This window comes from Ambystoma mexicanum, chromosome 6q (assembly GCF_040938575.1).
Source record: "Ambystoma mexicanum isolate Mex_15411 chromosome 6q, UKY_AmexF1_1, whole genome shotgun sequence".
Taxonomy (NCBI): Eukaryota; Metazoa; Chordata; class Amphibia; order Caudata; family Ambystomatidae; genus Ambystoma; species Ambystoma mexicanum.
The window spans coordinates 41,576,487-41,596,313 of NC_090937.1; the positions used below are offsets into that span (position 1 = coordinate 41,576,487).

A 19,827-nucleotide genomic window follows, 5' to 3' on the forward strand; every position below is an offset into this window, starting at 1 on the left:
GCGGTTAAAGTTCGTGGAACTTTCCCAATTTACAGGCCTAATCAGCTTGTGACCCAACATATGATTATTTTTCGTACAAACTACATTTAAGAACTTTGGCAAAGACTTTACCATTTACTTCAAGAACTGCTTTCCTATCCATGACACTAGTCCATTGACTTTGGCCTATGCCTATCGAACTGAATCGAGTCCTCTAGTGAACTATAACTATTTGCACTGCCTAAGAAAGTATTTGTGATCTGTTCTATTAACTTGTGCCTTTGCCTTCCCTGTCAGTCACTGAAATGCCCTTTGGCTCCTATTTCAGGGGAGCTTAAATTGTTCAGAAACCTATTGGTTTTGTAAGTATATTTGTGTATAATATTAAGTTGCCTCCTTCTAGTGAATGTTTTCTAAATGATTGTGTAATAAATGTATAAGCGTTTTACCAAGAAACCTTGAGTCTAAGTGTCTACTTGAACCACTGCGATTGTAATACTTCTGTGTTTCTTCTTGTACTGCTCACATTCCCTCTTGAGATAAGCCTGGCTGCTCAGCTCGCTACCACAAAACTGTGTAGTACAGACTTATACCAAAGGTTGTTTTTTGCTTACACCTTTAGTCCTAATTGTATGCGGTGGTCGCAGAGGGTAGTGCATGCAATTCTGCCTAACACCAATATTTGATGCAAGCAAATGCATTGATTGTCAATACTCAAGCTAATGGATCTAACACCAAGTTCATCCCAAATGTAATCCAACGAGGTAGAAGTAGGTAGTCCAAGTCGTTTTTTTTTTTTTTTTAAGACTTTTCTCTTAGCTTGTTCCAGTTATGGTATGGCCAGACCTCACTACCATACAGTATCACTGTAGTGTTCTTAGCATTGTCTCATTCAATTAGTGGTTATAGACTGAATCCACCATTTTGATTTATTTGTTTATTTAGCACATGTGAGTTGTTTGCATTTGCTTTTTAACATGTTATATGAGATCGCCAAGGCAGTCGTTCATTTGTTGTAATGCGTAAGTAAATTTGGTCAGTAACGTGCTCCATTTTGGATGTTAATATGCCATTTGTAGTTTTGAGTACCATAATATGTATACAATTTAACGTTCAATGTATTGTACTGCTCATTGTACCTTGAATGTCAAATAAAACATGAACTTGATCATGTTTCTTGGCTGAGAACCAAAGAGCATTCATAAATGAAATGCAGACAGTTTTTTTTTTTAAATACATTGTTAATGCCTCTGTGGCAACATGTGATGACAGATGGACATGCCTGTCCTGAGCCAGAAAACGTTCAGGCTGTTCGGTTCCTTCTTTCAGAATCCATGGATGGCTACTTGAATCTACTTAATTCTCCGATACATGTAATGAGTTGTTGTGTATCTATGACTTATGGAAATATTAGCTCCGCTAATTGCACCTTCTGCTCTTATCCGACCCCTAACTCTTCATCGACTAACACAGTTCTGCAAGACTGCTTTTGTTTGTTTTCTGAAGAAAGTCAAAACGGTATGTTTTGTGCTTTTTTGTTTAATAATTATGCACAATATGAACCTTGCCATCTTAACGGGGATGAACCAGAAGCTTTCCTGCAATTTCTGTTGCCTAATGCTAAAGTTTCTCTTTAACAGTCGGACAAGGTTGGAAAATCGTACAACTACTTAGATGCTGCCCTGTACTTCATTGAGTGTGGAACAGCCATGGAGCCAGACACACCAGCACCAAAGTCTGCCTACACCATGTTCGTGGAAACGGTGGATCTCATTAAGTGAGTAGAAAACTTAAATAATGGAAAATAGGGCATACATTAAGACTGCACATGCTATGAGGCTGTTCCACACTGATTTTATTTACTACTGAGTGAGGCCACACCATTTGTGGAAATAAAATGTACACTGCTCTGAGATGTGTGTGTTTAATGTTAGTGCATGTGATACAGTACAGGTTTTCTTGGGGGAAAACGCTTAATTTGGTGCTGCTTGATCTGCCAGCAGTCTCCCCTTTTCCTATCGACCACTGCATGTAATTGAATACTCTCCTCTGTCAACATCTAAATGTTCACAACTCTACACAGAGGAGAGGCTAGCTTATTTTACCAGAAGACTAGAAAAAGTAATTCAGACTCTGGAGGATAGCTTAGAAGCAACATGCTTGCATTGGAAGCAAGACGACACAGGGCAACACAGGTTCGATCCCCGGGTCCACGCTTGGAAACCTGTGTGTATTAAGCACATTATAAATAACGCGTCATATAAAAAATGTTTTTCTCAAAATTAGTTTATGAACACATCAACCGTGAGGTAATTGGGGGTGTTGGTTGAGGATTCCTCCTCAACCCCCTCCAGCAACTTACCCCCCAGTCCCGCCCCAATTCTATTTTCGATAATACATATCTTGAAAAAACGTGTAACTTCAGACAATTGAGAATTAATGAGATGTGTGCTTGTTTGGAATGTCAAGAGTGGTTGTGGCTTTTCACTAATCTTCAGCCTTTCTAACAGTTTGTTTAAATTTACTTTTGTTTGTGTACAAGTGTTGCAAAAAACAACCAAATGACAAATTTGACATCTGATTAATTAGTTGTAGCAGAAAATGTTCTGCAAATATGCTGCATAAGATGCCTGGTTCCCAGCCCGGATTTGCAAATCTGTTTGGAAAAAAAAAAGAAGAAAAGAAAAGCTGAACAGTTTTTGGTCTGAAGTTGACTGTCTGAGATCTGTGAAGTACACCAGTTGACATATGCATAAGCGCCAGGGAATTTTGCGGACCAGGATAGGATATTTACATACACATTGCCCAGTGTGCACTCTACGCCCCCCCCCAACCTTAGAGTCCTTTCCCAGCCCCTGCCCGCCCGTACCCAGTAGTGTGAATTCCCCCTCTCCCATCCCTCCAATATAGTTGCTCCTCAAACCCACCTGTTGCTTGCTCCTCATGTGCCCTCCTGTGCACGCCCAGTTCCCTGCATGTGCACAACTCCCCTACACTTCACCTCAAACAGATCTCTCAGTGCCTACTACACTTAGCCCAAATTAAGGTCTTGGCAATTGGGAAGTACCTCACCACAATTTAATGTAACTTACATACAGCCTAATACATATTTACGTTTGTATTCCTCCCCTGCAGGTATATAATGAAGTCAAAGAACTTTTCAGAGAATAAGTCAACCAGCATTGAAGAAATATTTTCTGCTATGTGGTGGGTGCTTCTCATTATTTCCCTATGTATTCAGTCTGAAGAGAATGCTTTGCCAGTTTTGGGAGGGTTTTTGGCCTGTCCTTAAGAGCGAAAGATGCCACCTCCTGCAGCATATTATATTTGACATAATGAAGAATATCTAGCACAGGAATGTTTTACCCAGCTCTAGACCTGCAGGAATGAACAACTGTCCATGCCATATATGCTTTTTAAAAAAGGAATAGAAGGGCTTTGCTGTGAGACATTTTCTTTTGTGAATGTATTATCATAGCAAAAAGCTTCCATAAAGCTAGCATTCACACTATTTCCATTTGCAATCTATGTTCATTCCTACTAGAAAAGGAACTTGATGATAAATAAAACTCCCAATTTGCACAATGCATAGCTGCTCTCATCAGCCGTGTGCTTGTATTCATTTTTTGGTATGATGCTTCATTGGAATCGCCATGAAAAGCAATGCTAAAATCCTCATTCTTTACATGTCAGTTATAGTTTTAGGCTGTGGATTTCGCTTCAGAATTCTAGGAGGGCTGGTATTGCCTTTAATTTCTTTGATTGCTTTAAACAAAGTCCCAGTGTTTCTTCCAGGTTTAATTAGGACTGTCTATTTTTGCCCATACAATAGCACACTGACCTAGTCTAAACAGAATCAGACATGGATAATATGCTCCACACTTTCAACTTTGTTTTTTTAAAGCACTATGTTAAACATTGTGGCTGCAAAGAAACCGTGCACTGCAAGTGCTTGTGCCAAGTTAGAAGTCCAAGCCAACTGGTCGATGTGGCAGGGTTGTAATATCATCACGATCACCTGATTTTGATTGGTGTGGGTGTTCTGCTTTTACAGTATGCGCTGTCAGTCCCTTTTGTACCTGATGATGTTTCGTCACAAGAAAGATACTGCAATAAAGTATTCCCGCACTCTCAGCGAACACTTCAAGGTAAGTTAACCAGTGTCACATGTTTTAATTTTTCTTATACTTCATATATGCATTGAACCATGAGGACTTGAGATCCTCTTGCAGGCAAAATTCTTCAAAATCACTCATACTGAGGATATTTGTCCCACCCTAGCACTACATCTAATATCAAGGCACTATATATTATGCATTTTCTACTACCTATATTCTTTGTTGTTCTGTTAGCAACACCATGCTCATCACTCAATTAGTATACCCTAGTCGTGCAGTCCACCTCTTGCTGACCCATCATGGCTTCTCAATGCGTACTTGTATCACAAGCTTTGAAATTGTTATGCACGAATCTTCTGGAGCATTCCATCAGGTGAGCTTGATCATCACGTGGTGATGATTCCTAAAATGTGTTGATGGATCATTTTGATGTACAGAAAACCGCAAACGTACAAACTAACAGTCCCTCGAGTTAAGTAGACATTAGCAAAACTTTATCATGTGGTGCAGATTCTCCTGTTGCGGGAAAGATGTTGGACCAGGGAAGGGGTGAGTTGAGTGTTAGAATTTAATTGAGATTGAATAGAATTAAAGATGAGAAACAATCAAAGACACAATCTGGTATGTATATCTACAAAAAAGACGATGCCTGAGGATTTGTGCGCGCTATACAAATAAATACATTCCAGTAACCTATATTTCTCGAGTGTTACCCAGCCTTCAATAATGGGCAGACAAATATTTTGCAGAATACATGGTGTGAGTGCTAGTTGATTCAATACAGCATGTAGTCTCTGCAATCATGACGATCATCCTTTCATGCTTGGACTATGCCAATGCCGCATACCAGGGAGCCACCATATCACAACTAAGAATACTCTAATGGGTACCAAACACAGCCGCGGGGCTCCTCCTAGCCCTAGGCCCCAACACATCTCACCAGCCCTCTGAGTCCTTTATGGACTTCTGATCGGGTGACTATTGTAAGTAACACATGTTGGCAACAGTAAAGACAGACGCAAGTAATCACAGTCCAAGGGTGTTTATTAAACTGTAAATGTGGGTTGGAAAAACCTTATCTAAGCCTAAATCTAAGATGGCAGCAAGCTACGACCATCAAATAAGGCAGTCCTAGTGGCGTTGTCAAATAAAAGGGCATATACTAAGAAAAACATATTGCCAATCCTTATGCTAAATATAAAGAGATAGGGTTCACAGGAAAGAAAGAAGTGTTCACAAATAAAAGGTCAGGATGTGGAAGTCTGGTCTCCCGTCCCCACGTTTTGAGCACGGAACAAGGTAGGACTCTGGAGCACAGCACACGCTCGAGCTTTCCCAGCACGTGCGAACAGTTCTGTTCTTAGCTTATTAGGGCCTTCAGTGGTTAAGTCTCTTGCCTCTGAGGACCTGATGGGCCTCATTACGAGTCCAGCGGTAGCCGTGCCGGAAAAACCGGCAGGCTGCCGCTGGACCCGGAACTAATTACCACCTCCGGACTTGCCGGATTTACCGGGGCATTACAGCCCGGGTGGTCCCGTAATTCCAGTGGCGGCATTCTGTAAATCCCCATTCCCATGGAAATACCGGCACTGTAATTAGCAGTGACAGTGTTTACATTTACGTCGGCATGCGGGTGGCGTTACTCCCGTCAGGTCTGACACCACCCGCCGGCAGAACTCGTAGTTTGCCAATCCAGAAACAACAGTGGCAGCAGGTTTACCGCCACCATTGTTTCCAAAACGGCAACGTTGTATGAGGCCCGATGTCTTCAATAAAATAACAAACAAAAGTTCCTTTCAGCTTGCGCGTTGGGTCCCCCTCGTTTGGGCTCAGATCGCTCTCTATTGTTAGCCTGCTCAGCCGGGTTCACTATGGCTTTTAACACAATCCTCGTCTGTAACATTCACAATTCTTAAAGTCTACTGTGGTCATCCCTCTGCCGGGTTCACGCTTGTCAACACACTGTTATTCGGGACTTCAGACTTCGCCGTGGTCGGCATCCCTGGTCGCGTTCACTCTTGCCAACTTTACGATGGGGGATTCACTTCCCTTTAAGTTTCACAATCATCTGTCGGTCAAAGGCTTTCGACTGTACAGAGGATTTTACTAGATCCCTGTATGACCACTTTGACCCCCTTTTCACCTTTCTCCCAAGGCCTTCTAATTACGGTTGTTCGACAACCGGGTAATTGCCCAGAGTTTCTCAAGTGAGCACCCACGTGGTGCTTGAATCTGCTATGCTGGCTTTTCCCCTTGCATATCAATAGTTCTTTGTTCTTTCTTTAATCAGCTGCTTGTTACTTTCGTTCAAAACAGTTTGGTTTCTTATCTGCTCTCCCCTCGACTCACCAGCTGTGATGAATGGCTTGACTTACTCGTCTGGAGTAAAGGGTGGTACCCCTGCATTGCGCGTCTCTCCTCTGCTTGGATGTCAGCAGAGGAGGCGCCCATGTACCCGTTGACACCTGCTGCAATACATGCTGCCTATTCGCGTTCTTACGATTCCTTCTCTGGAGATTTCACGGGCCTCAGTTGATAAGGGCAAGGTCACTTCTCTCCTTGGTAACCTCTCGATTCGCGCCGTCTTTCTGTTCCTCTTGAATTGCTGTGCTGAGTTAGCTCTCTCGTTGTGCAGTCTGCTTTGCTCGTCTTGTGCTCTCGTGCTCCACCTTTTATCCATGTGGGGAAGGGAAAGGGCCATCAGGTGTGTATAATTGAGGTTAATTGCCTGACTTTGCCCGACCCTGGCGTTGGAACAGGTCAGGTAAATGGCCTTGGTGTTTGTCAGGTCTCTCATGGTGTGCAAAAGTGTTTGTGTCAGAAAAGAGGGGTGGACGGGTTGAGTGTTAAGTATCCTATGGGGTAGGATGAGCAGGTGTACCAAGAAGGGGGATACCGCTCCTCACCCATCGGTGTCGCACCTCCACTCCCCAAGGGCCCCGCCGCCCCCATCCAGGTGATCCTCCCTCACTGATCCACCCCCAGGAACTGGATCCAATAGTGATGGCTGTTTCCTGGCCACCTGGGTGACAGATCCCCGGGGACTAGTCAGGGAGACAACTCGCACTATCCACCTTCAAGGCAATGTGCATCATCCACCTCTCAGCACTCCACACAACTCAGGACGACAATATCTGCAACATAAACGTACACAATACTGTCCTAATAGAAATCTCAGATCAGGTGCAGCACTTCTCCTTGTCATTCCAGTGACAAAATCAAAAAGAATAGGGGGGCTCAGCTTTTTCAGTTCACGCACCCACCTTCTGGAACGTGATCCTGTTAACCAACCGCCGAATAGAAGATCACTTCCCTCCATCAGTCCATCTCAACCCACTCCCTCGATTTATTACTCACCATGACAGGAATACTGGGACACTGGAGTAGTCAACAAGCTGGGGAGCACATTTCCACCCCCTCGAACTGAAAGCATCCCAGTCAAACCTTCAGGATAAGTCTGCAAGACCTTTGCCTTCCAGGTGCCAGCCTCTCCAATAGAACTTCAAGCACACCACCACAACGAAACACAACCATACCTGCACGGGCACGGCCCACCTACTTGCATACCTCTCAATAACATCTACTAGCACCTAAAATACTTGCCTCATCCAATACAATACAGCTGAGACCCACGACATTCAGACCAGTCGTTCATATAATCTGATCCTGGCTATCGCACTCCACCAACATTCTGTCACAGCAATTACTCTCTCACTTGATAACTATGGATTGCTGCTACGGACCTAGCCACTCCTTAACCACCTTGTCACAGTTTGGACGGTCACTCAAATCATGGGAGTCCCTTCCCTCTTGCCCCCCCCCTCCCCGACCCCCTCCAAAATCAAGGTGTTGCACAACAAAGAGCTTAGTTAGTTTTACAACCTGTATAATACCGGTCTGCTTGTACCCCCCTGTGTCACCAATAATCCAGGAATCAGGCCGGTGTATAGAAATAATATATTTACATTTACACAATTGATAATAGCTTCACCACAATCACCAGCCACCAACTCCGTGGCACAACACAATAATCACATATGGAATTTACTTGCAATTATAGACTAGCATGCATTTCTTAATAAACTTTCGCTTGCAACTACAACAGATTCAATTTCAGATCAGAGCCCATGTGGGATCTCTGCACATTAACACACATGAAAACATAAACATTCATAGGCTTATCTATCGCAATGCTCTTTTCTCTCAGCACCGCTCCCCCGGGCATCAGTTTTGTGAACCCTTTGGTTTTGAAGGCAAGGTACAGGGAGTGGGTACATATTGGGAATTTCATTTGGCTTATATTTTGAAAGGTAAGGTTTTGGGAAATTAACTCAATTGGAAAATTCGTTTTTTAACACACATTCAAATGAAATTCGGGGCTTCGGGATTCTGGTTTTGGAATAAAAGGGAACATTTGTTTTGGAACACTACATTCAAAGGAAATGCCGACTAAATCAAAGACACCCCTCTTCTGTAAGTAAATCAAGGGTTATAGGAAAATAGGGTCACCTAATTATTTTATCGGCTATAGTGGCTATAACACACTGGGAATGAAATGTTTTAACTTTGAATGTTAACAAGAATCACCCGTGATCTTTTCTATAGGGGAAATCATTTTGATTAAATATGCTAAGGGTCGGCTTTATCCCCCCCCCACGCCCCCGTCCCCACAATTAAATGGAAGGATTAAGGCAGGTAATTCCCACACAATGGATAGCTTTGAGAGATATCTACGTAGTTGGGTCTCTGTTCTTAGCTCAGGAGGCCAGCCAGAATTGTTACCATCTTTTGGTAACAGGAAGACAGCTCCCTCCTCAGGCCTCTCTTAGATAGTGCTCCCAGTTTTCCAAGCAAGTGTCTAGGGGTTTCCTTTTCACTGTCCTTTTTGTCCGTCTGTCTTTTCTCTCTCTCTGGGTTTAGCTCTCTCCCTTTTGGTCTTCCTGTCTTTCCCCTGGATTTCCTTCATGCCCTCTTTTGGTATTCCTTAGTTGTCCCTTTCTAGATGGGAAACTCCTATCATATAGTACTTGTGACACATCCACATTATGAATATATACCCACGCTTTGGATTGGACATTCATTTTCCTTTCCCTCGCACCAATCCGGACCCTGTTAGCTGATGGAGCAAGCGGTTTAGGAGGTCTGGATTATGGATAATGAGGGGAGGAGAGAAATGTATCCTTTCAAAATGACATTTAAGTTACATTTTTGTTTTCTCAGAGTCACAACATGACAACTTTCTGCAATTTTCAGATAACTACAACACAGTATATAATTTTGGCTTCTATGATTTGACGGATCTGGGGACATTAATGTGATTGCGGCACGACCTTCAAGGGGTATCCATTATTTTTCTTGCTTTATTCATGAGTTGAAATAGTTATGCCCATCTACTTTCGATCAGCTTACCAAGTTTTCGATTGCTATGATTTATAGGAGAAACCCATTTTCATCTCGAACTCAAATTACACACATTGCATATTGTTAATATTTACATAGAACAGAAAGGCTTTCGGTGATCTTCTAAATGAGTCCTGGATGGGCCCACTACGGTGCACGGTTTTCCTATTATTAAAAGGTGTCATCTTCTTTTAATGGCAAGGCATTAATATAGGAGCCTCCAGTTTCACATTCAAATTACACCCTAACAGTTTTATTTTCTCCAAAGTCCCATGACTTGGACCTCTACTTATCTATGTTGTCTGTTTATACAGAGTCTTTGAAGTTCCATTAGGATTCTGAGAGGTAGTTTATTGGGGCCATGACAGTCCTGAAAGGTTAGTTCTGTTGGTTGCCTTATCTGACCCTTCCACAATTGTGATCTAAAAACGTTGCATTTCTTTGTATTTAACTGAAACTGACCTATTTTCCTGGTGGGCCTCGGCCAAAGGTTTGAGGTCTGAAATTCGGATACACAGCCCAGCATTTCAGTGGGGGGGAAGCTGCAGCAACAAGCTATGTGCATCATTCTGAGAAAAATTGCATTTTAAATCGAAAAGGCTGTTTTCCATATAATATTTTACATTGCCTCTGGCCTTGTGTCCATGTGTAAAGTATTTCTGTAATATAATATTTGGCAAGACCTGAATCCCTTCTGTATTCACACATAGGCAGACCCTAGTTTAACCGGGGAAACAGATGTCCATTTTAAAACTCTAAATACGCTTTTCCATTTAATGTAAGTTTCTTTGTTGGACAGTAAGCTTTTTTTATTCGTGTCCATGAAATGTCACTTGGCTTCACTTAGCATATTATACTGCAATGTAGATCTTGACATCCATCTGTCTTTCTCAGCCAAATTGTGCCTTTTCTCAGTTATTGCAGTCAAGATTTGCAGCAACACATGTCTTTTGGAATGCATTGGGCACGTTCAGCAGTTTTCAGTTTTAAGATACACTTGTGTTCAGCTGAGTGCCTTTCCATTTAGGGAGGCCCATTTTTGTTCATTCACTAGGCCCCATGTTGGAAACAATGTTTTGAACTGACCTGCATGTTCCAATGGGTCTCGCCAATCAGCCAGCTTTTCTCTCACAATAGGGGCCTTGCATGGCCTTTTATTTTCTGTCACTCTGGGGCTGGATTTGCACCCCACATTGTGCTGGCAAAAATGCCCACATCCATTTTAGAACTCCTTTCTTCGACTCTTGCATCTCTGACTACAGTCTTCCAAAGGGCGTTCAACTCAACAGCTCTTCACCATACTAATAGTAGTAGGCGCTATTCAAGTGCTATATAATATAACTTGTTGAAAAATGAATCACACCAAATGCAACTTTAACTGTAGTGTTAGTGCTATCATTTCACTATGACACCACATTTATGGCCTTTACACTTTTTCCTTCCTCCCTTTACATTCTTGTTTTGATGGATCCCATAACCTTGTATGTACATTTATGAAGTGATGGCCTTGATGTACCCTGTGGATTAATTGTGATTTCCTGTTGGAAATTGTATTTCTATCTCCGAGCACACCTGTAACAAAGTCAGCATGTTTGTAGCTTATTTGCAATAGCTGTGACCCCAATTGAAAGATCAAAATATCTTTCTTTTAAAGGGAACATTTTGCTGACCTTCATTTGGGAAGAGTATTGAATTACTGATTTAAAGGTGAGAATAGTCCTGTTAAGCTACCCTGCATACCCCCCATTCCCCAACCCCTCTGTTTTCTCTGGTTCCCCTGCCCCCTTTTATTTTTTTAGGGTGCTTTTTGGAATCTTTTAAACAGCCCTAGTCTACTGCTTCACCTAGAGACATTTGTGAATAGGTTAAAGGCGTATTCCTTCTGGGATTGTGGTTTCTACATAAATTAAAGGTTACGTTAGCTAGCTATCTAGTGACTTTCTGTCATCTGTCTTTTTTGGCCCCACTGAAATGGGAGCCAACCTGTGAGGCTAAAAAACATGGTCATCTTCGACTCCACACTCTCCTTCTCTCCTCACATCTGTCTCTTAAGAAGTCGCACTACCAGCTGCACCTCTTCAGAGGTAGTCTTCATTTCTTCAGCTTCCCCCAGAAGCTCACTGTCTCCAGAGCCCTGGTTCTCTCTAGGCTGGACTACTGCAACAGCCTCTTTCTAACTCTGCCTGCTTCTACTCTCTGCCCTCTGTTCTGGGTGAGTTGCAGGACTGCAATACTTGTTCTTGGCCTCAAGCCTGTTGGGCAGTATGCAGTACCCTTTGGGACCACTACACACAACTATGATTACAAGTGTAGGCAAAACCAACCTTCGGTATAAGTCTGTACTACAAGTTTTTGGTAGCGCTGCTGAGCAGCCAGGCTTATCTCAAGGGGGAATGTGAGCAGTAATGATGATACACTGACGTCTACAATCACAGGTGTTCAAATAAACTCGTACACTCAAGGTTTCTTGGTTAAACACTTATTAATTTATTCAACAGTCAGTTATAAAACATTCACTCGATGTAGGCAGCGAAATATCATACACAAATGTACTTCTGAGAAATTCAGACTACTTTGAAGGAGGAGGAAAATGGCATTCAGAATACTTTGAAGGAGGAGCAAAAAGGAATAGGTTGAGAACATAAAGGGATTACATTTATTCTTAGACAGTGCAGATACTTTGAGTTCACCAGACGAGTCAATTCAATTCAATAGGCTAGGCCAAAGTCAATGGGATAAAGTCTTGGATAGGATAAAAATGGTTCTGGAAAGTAAACGGTACAGTCTCTGTAGAAGTTCTCAAAATTAGTTTGTAAAAAGAAGAATTATATGTTGGGTCAAAAGCTGATTAGGCCTGCTAGTTGCGAAGGTTTCAGGCACTTTCACTGCGAGAGGTAAGTACTCTGTCTCGTTTCACAGTACCTTACAAATGAAGAAAAAGATGCAGCTGAATACTTCTATTCCTGCAGATCTCGCTGTTCCTGAGCCTCAGTCATGGGGACAAGAGGGAGGACGTTGGGGGACTCCTGCACTGGGACTGGTCAAAAAGCTGGCATTTGGCAAATCTTCAATTCCTGTACCTGAAGTAAAGCACACAAACTGGTATCCCTCTCCCTGGTTATTCGGTTTCCTGCAGCATTTTGAGGAAAATACAACCAGCTCCGAGAATGGTATCCAGGTGGCTTAGTGTCGAGTTGATTGGTCCCACCAACTCAAAGGGAGAAGTCGTCCTTGCAGGGCTTCTGTCGAGATGAACTTAGCAATTCGGACTTGCAGCAGGGCTTCACTGGGCAAACCAACGGTCCAGGAGTTGCAGCAGCCGTCCTCTTCAAGCTAGTCTTTGGTTCTTTCGTTCCGGTGGTCGACTCTGCCTTCCAAGCCAAGAAACTCTCCTTTTATTCAGTTCTCTCCCATTCTTTCCAGCCTAGCTGCCACTCACCCAGCAGGGTGGCTGTCCTTGCCGGACAGTCAGCCAGCCAATCACCACAGAGTGCATTTAGGTCTCCTAGGAGACTAAGCACAAGGAGTTTTGGGCACCTCCCTCACTTCCTGCCCACCCCAGAAACTCGGGCGCCCGAGGCGGTCTTCACTCCTGAAGCCACCAAAGGCGAATGAACAAAGGAACCAAACCTGGTTTGCCATGCAGAGCAAAACTCTAGAAGGAATTTTCCACAAAGAAATGGCGAAAAAAGACCGGGATCTGTTTAAAGAAAAGGGGGCTCAGACGCCATCTTGAAAAACATGGCTCCTGCGATTTAACAGTACCGCTGTTCGCGGTCGGGAAAAATCATGGTAGTTTGTAAAACCACTGCCACCAGCCATTTCAAGAGGAAAGGGTAGCATTTGACTGCTACATGAGTATCTAGACACCGGGGATACTAGGTAACCCCTCCAGCACTCTATTGTAAGATAGGGTGTGCTAGGTGTAGGAATTTAAAAAGACTAGTAAAGTCAATTTCACTTTACTTACTCTGGGAAACAGTAGTTTATCCAAGAGAAGGTATTTAAACCTTGGGAAAGCCTGAAAAGGTTTCCCTGTGCCACTGCACTGAGGATGCTGTGCGACACACATGAAAAGATGATGCCTATGGAGTTGTCTAAAACTCCATAACCAAAGAAAACGAAGAGTAAAACACATTTCAAAACACAGAGTGGGGAAAAAGGGTCACACTCTTTCCAGGTAAAAAAAATAGTCTTCGAGATCCAGGGATCGTATCGCTCAAGTTCAAAACCCGCTGCATTGTCCACAAGGCCTTTTGTGGTCTCAATACCTTCCTAAATACCTTTTCGAGCTCTTTGATCATCCGCCTCCAACCCCCTCAGGGTCAGTCGCTTCACCAAGCAACGAGTTGGTGGTAGATATTTCTTTGGCTGGGGCCTCCCTGAAACTTGAGGAGAACCATCTCTGGTTATGGAAGTACCTCAAGACCTTCCTTTCTGCTTCTGCTTTCTCTCCTCCTCTCCCCTGCTGAACTCCTGACTGAAACTGCACTGGTCACCTGGCTACCCTCTGATCTCGTGCTCAGGTCCCCTCCCCTGCCAGCTGCACACCTGCACTGCCTCCCGGGAAACCCCTGCACTTGGGGGCTGTTTCTGTATCCCAACAGTCTCCACCAGCTCTTGACACTTGATGTCTGCACTTACCCCTACACTTGCCACAAGCTGCCACACTTTTAACCTATTTTATTCTGTTTATTTTTTACTGCTGATCCTACGTATTGCTCTGCCCCGTACCCTTACCCCCTGCCCCCTCACTTTCCCTTACCCCCTCCACTTGCGCAATGTCATTGTCACTTGGCCTAGTAAGATGATTGTATTTGTTTTCCCTCTGTTCCCTCTCCTTGCCTCGTCGCGCCTTGAAACACTTGTTTATAGGCGCGTTATAAATGCCATACCATGTCATATAACTCCTGGGGCTCAGAGCTCACTACTGGAGAAACAGTCACTCTGTTGGGTGGAGCACAGCTCTGCTTTCTGTCGGGGATGAAATATTTTGGACCCCTCCCTAGGCTATATGGGGAAGGCCTAAGCAGGGTGCCTCATTGGAGAGGCTCATTTCCTGCTGTTTTGATGCAGGGCTACTCTCGTCCTTACTCTCAACCGCTATTGGTCTAAGATCCTGAAGTTCTTTTCAACTCGAATACTCTCGATCTACAGGTTGATGCTCAGGAATGCTTTACCCTTCCATGGACTTACTTGCTCGACACATTATGTAGCCAGGTGCTCGCCACAAGTCTCCAGCTTTGGACCTTTTTTTGATGTTCCCCTTAGCCGGCTGAAAATTCCAAGTAATTGTTGAATAACAGTCTCCGGCCCCAAACTCTGCTCCCAGGGGCAAACATCAGATTCTTACAACACAGTGTATTGAAGGGAGCTCTGGACGTATGCTCAACATTTACTTAACCTTATCTACTCTGTTTGTGAACATGTCTTTTGCATTTACAACTGAAAAAAGTAATCAGATAAGACTTACATTTTTTGATATCTTTTCGATGCTTTGACACTTAACTCCATGGGAAGGGGACACTGCTTCTGGCAGTGTCTCGCAATCAGGTGAGCTCCTTTGTTCGGTTTCATCTTGAAACAACTTAATTAAAAAAGAAATTTAAAAAAGGGTTCAGACAAGAATAAAGTTCTTTGTGGGACCTGTGGCTCCTGTGGCCTGAACTTTGCTTTGAGGAAACATTGACATGTAGAATTTATTTGTTGCCACCATCTTCCCATATTGTGTTAGACTGACACATTTTTCAAGGTTCCAACTGAAAAACCTTAAAACACTGACCGAGACATCTGGTATGCTTGTTAAATGAGTATTTTTCCCTGAATCAAGCCTAGAGTCCTCAACGAGCTTGCCACCCGCCCTACCCAAGAACAAAATCATAAGAAAAGGGCAGGATCTGAAGAGAGGCAGTTTGGAGAAGTTTGGTATAAAAGTGTGCAAGGCTTTGACATAACCTGGTCTGTACCATGCACTGTTTGCATTCCTTTCCTATGCATGCTTGCTTTTTGTCTTCACAACCTTAGGGCAGTCACGGTCAGCAGAAAGTCAGTCCTAGATGATGAGGAAGATGCCAATGCACTAGGACTGCTTAGATTACACCGTGCAGCTTCTGTCGTTAAAGCACCCATCAACAAACTTTATTGATGGCAAAGAAGCTGGTATAACCTGTGGCATTGTGCTTTGTCAATACAAAGTAATTCAAGCCAACTGTTGACGGCGCAAATTCCAATGGCAAAAGGGGATCATGGTGCCACAGTTTCTGCTGTAAATTACTTTAAGTAGGCAAATAATATGAAGTCTTTCTTTTAATACGGCTGCGCAGTGCATCAGTTCTCCCGTCAGAAGCCTGGAAGGTTAACGCATTTGTTCAAAGGTTTGCCTTGGGGGCTACTATGGCTTTTGACCTTGACACCCAAGCGCCTGCCAGTCAAGCTATAAACCTGGTTTTACGCAAAGGAGATGTCACTTTCAAACAGTGCTAACTTACCCTGACTGTGGACCATCCAGGGATACCTACAAATGTCCTCTTTCTCTAATTTAGAATGCATGCACTTGGTTCACAATCATACCATTTATTTTCAGCCCTATGATTAACGTCCTAAAGTTTTAAGATCATGCTGCACAGCATCATTACATGAAGGTTACGTGGCATCTCGAGACTTCGAGGATGCAATGAAAATATATTGGGTTCTTGTTCATCCTTCAAAAGTCTCAATTAAAGGTGCTGCCCTTCACCTTCAAATCATCCCTACACTATTCACGAAATTCCTCTCACCAGTGGTAGCATGCATCAATATTTATTTTTATTTATTTCATTTGTATAGCGCTCAAACAGCCCTTAGACATTGTGGCACTGTTACTTAAAGGGAGCTTAGTTACAGTGAGGGTGCAGGAGGGTTATACGTTTAAATGTGTTCCTGTGTTCGTCCCTCCACCTCACCCTTCCAAGGCAGAGGAAATATTTATATAATATAATATAATTACGTCTTCCATTATCTGAATGATTGGTTGGCTAGGGGCTCTTACAGACAACGACACAAACATCCCTGCAAAAACAATGACACTGACGTTGTTTTTTCTGCAAATCATAGCGTTGAAGGAATCGTAATTTCTGGGAGCACCCTTCAGTACTGTTATGACAGAATTTCATTTTTGGGAATTTCTGTTGGTGCTTTTTCAGGACACCTTCACTTTTTGCTTTTTCCCCTTCTTATTTCTTTGGATCTCTGACCTATTTTTGTGGCCAGATGGAATTTTACCGAAGCCCCCTGCCACTGCAACCCTTTTTTACGCCATAGAAGTATTTGCTTGCACTGATGTCCCATAAGGCTCCTGGGACAGGGGTGCTTTTAAAGACCCCCATTTCGGCCCTGGGGTGATTAGGTCCATGTAAATTGGTTTTAGGCAGTTGGATAGTGGTAGCTGTAATTTAGTTTTGGCTCAGCAGGAGCGCAAGCAGATTTACCCTTTTTCGTAGTGTAAGAAACCTATGGTGACACAAGTAAGACCGACACAATTAATCACAGTTCAAGGGTGTTTATTGAACAATGGAAATGGTATGCGGGTTGGAAAAACCCTAATCTAAGCCTATATCTAAGATGGGGACAGGTGTCCCTCTCAGCTCACGTTCATCAACCAACACTGATTGTATTTTTCCTTCATTTGTCAATCCGCTCCAACAAAACCAAATATACGAAATCCACATCGAAAACAAAACAAACAGACCTGAACCATTAATACTTAATAGAACAAACACTCTACAACTCTTTGGCGCGATTCCACAACTACAACAAATAACAAAAAAGATTGACTTAATAACCTTCAAAGATGACAAGCACCTAGAAAAGATTGTTGCTGAACTCTCTGGCCCAAATGATCAAGAACTGATCTTATCAAAATGCGTCCAACTTCTCAAACTGGGCTTTAACTGCTGGGCATCTATATCAACAAGAAAACATCAACTGAGAAAGCAGACGAGCAACCGCACCAAGGATCGTTCAGAAAATGCTACAGCTTGGACTCACGGCGGCCAACGGGAAGAGTAGAACAGAAGTGACCGACCATTCAAAAGAATCTACGATCTAGAATCCTCATTCACAGAAACTGTATCCTCAAGAATCTGTCTACTCTCAATCATAGCCACTGAAACCAGAAGACATCATATGGTCGCTCTGCTCATGTAATACTAGAGGAAACATGCATCTGTTTACCCAGCCTTCGACTGATCTTGAAAACTATCACATCATATGTCGCCAAGAAACTTGGATCAGCGAAACGCCAGCGTGCGATGGATTCCTCACTTTCCTCAATCCCGCCATAACTAAAAAACAAGGAAGACCAGCATCAGGCCTGCTTACTCTAATCAAAATAAACCCTCAATGGAAAGTATTGACTAGTGAAAACATCAACCCCTGGATACAATTAACAATAACGATGATCGAGAATAACCAATCCGAAAAAACTGCTGAAATGACAATTGCTATATTGAATCTATATTGGAACCCTGCAGCAATTACAACTGAGGCATTCATCGACGGTGTATTTATCACACTTGATAAACTAGTCTGAACTTATCGCCTAGCAATAATACTCTGCGGAGATCTTATCAATCTAATCACACAGAGCGGCACCCTCCGAAATCACAATCAACTTTCATCAAAAGCAACAAGGTGGATGAATGAAATACAAACTCGAGAGCTCATCCTTTTAAACCATGCAAGGAACAACTCAACCTCCTATGTGCCAACATGGGCCAAAGGATCCTCATCTGCAATTATCAACTACATTTTCCTTTCACAAACACTGCATGAATCAGTGAATTCAGCCCAAACGATACTCTCAGAAAACAGCGACCACATCAAGTTAACAGTGCTTTCTCATGCCACCATCAAATAAGACTTAACTCCAAACTTATGTCCAGTTGAACTTGACGGAACTTCCTCAAGGCTTTGCATCCCGCAAGCAGTGATCTCTTCTATCAACGAAATTTCACGCCTCGAACAAGACTGAACTTGAAAAACTGAATTACGAGTGGATCCTCCTTCCATTCCAACAAACAACCAAATATCGACCACAAAAAACCCTCTTACAACCAGGAAATAGCAGAAAAGAAAAAGACCCTGGCAAAATCGTTAAGGTAGCTGAAGAAAACCAAAACAGAAAACATCTTGCAGATTTCGAAATTGAAACAAGCTTACAACAATTGGAAAAAGTCGCAAAAATAAATCTTGCTGCAAACAGATGCAGAAACCATAATGAAGACATACCAATCGAATAACGCAAGAGATCTCTGGAATCTACTGAATGACAATGCTCAAAAACAGCACAAGTTAACGGCCAATGTACCGCAAGAAACTTGGGTTGCACATTTTTCAGACATCTACGCAGATCGTCCGTTCCAACCTGAAAAAGAATCGATCAATATCAAAGTAAAATGGACGGTAACCGCCACCTACGAGGACCTGCTATGTATGATTAACAACCTCAATACATCAAGAGCACCTGGTCCTGATGGACTTTCAAACACTGTATTGAAACAAGATCCTCCAGCATGGGCAAACTTCATGTGCCAGATAATACACATCATAAACAGGCTCAAGCAAATCCCAACCTCCAGGAGATCGGCTACAATTGTCCCCATAAACAAAGAAGGACCCTGCGACCAACCCCAGAATTTCCGCCCAATTGCTCTGTTGGACCCACTTGGAAAACTTTTCGCAACAACACTTCTCAGACAACTAACCTCTTGGGCAACATCCAATGGCCGGATCTCAACACGACAAACAGGCTTCACTCCTAATGTTGGAACTAATATCAATCTACTGCTGCTCCATCTCATCAAACATGAAGCCATCAACAAGAAGACCACGATATATGCTGCATTCATGGACTTAAAGATGGCCTTTGATACCAGATCACGGCAAAAGCTATGGGCAAAACTTAAAACATGGATTTGCCCCTCGAACATTCTGGAACCAATCCTTTTACTCTATTCAGATACTTCAATACAAGTAAGACTTACAAAACAAGGCTTGACCACCAACCCAATAACCACATCGAATGGCTTAAAGCAAGGATGCCCCTTAGCAGCAACTCTCTATAACCTATTCACATCTGACATAGAACAACATCGGACCAGCAGCCAAATGAACCCGACGAAAATAAATTAAACACCTGTCCCTGTCATGGCATATGCGGATGACATCATTCTGCGTGACAAAACTCCATCTGGACTACAAGTTGCCTTAACATTACTGAGCAACTATATGGACAACAATGAGCTAACAATCAATGTCTCAAAAACAAAGACTATGACTCTAACAAAACCAC

At 42.9% G+C, this 19,827-nt stretch overlaps 1 protein-coding gene across 2 annotated transcripts in view; it reads left to right on the forward strand.

Moving 5' to 3' along the window:
• Positions 1–19,827, forward strand: part of AFF1 (ALF transcription elongation factor 1) — an 811,017-nt gene that overhangs the window by 699,950 nt on the left and 91,240 nt on the right. For both annotated transcript variants that reach the window (XM_069630442.1, XM_069630443.1), the window contains 3 exons: positions 1,620–1,756; positions 3,115–3,186; positions 4,034–4,127. In XM_069630442.1, coding sequence (XP_069486543.1) covers positions 1,620–1,756; positions 3,115–3,186; positions 4,034–4,127 — 303 coding nt within the window. The remainder of the gene's footprint in view (positions 1–1,619; positions 1,757–3,114; positions 3,187–4,033; positions 4,128–19,827) is intronic.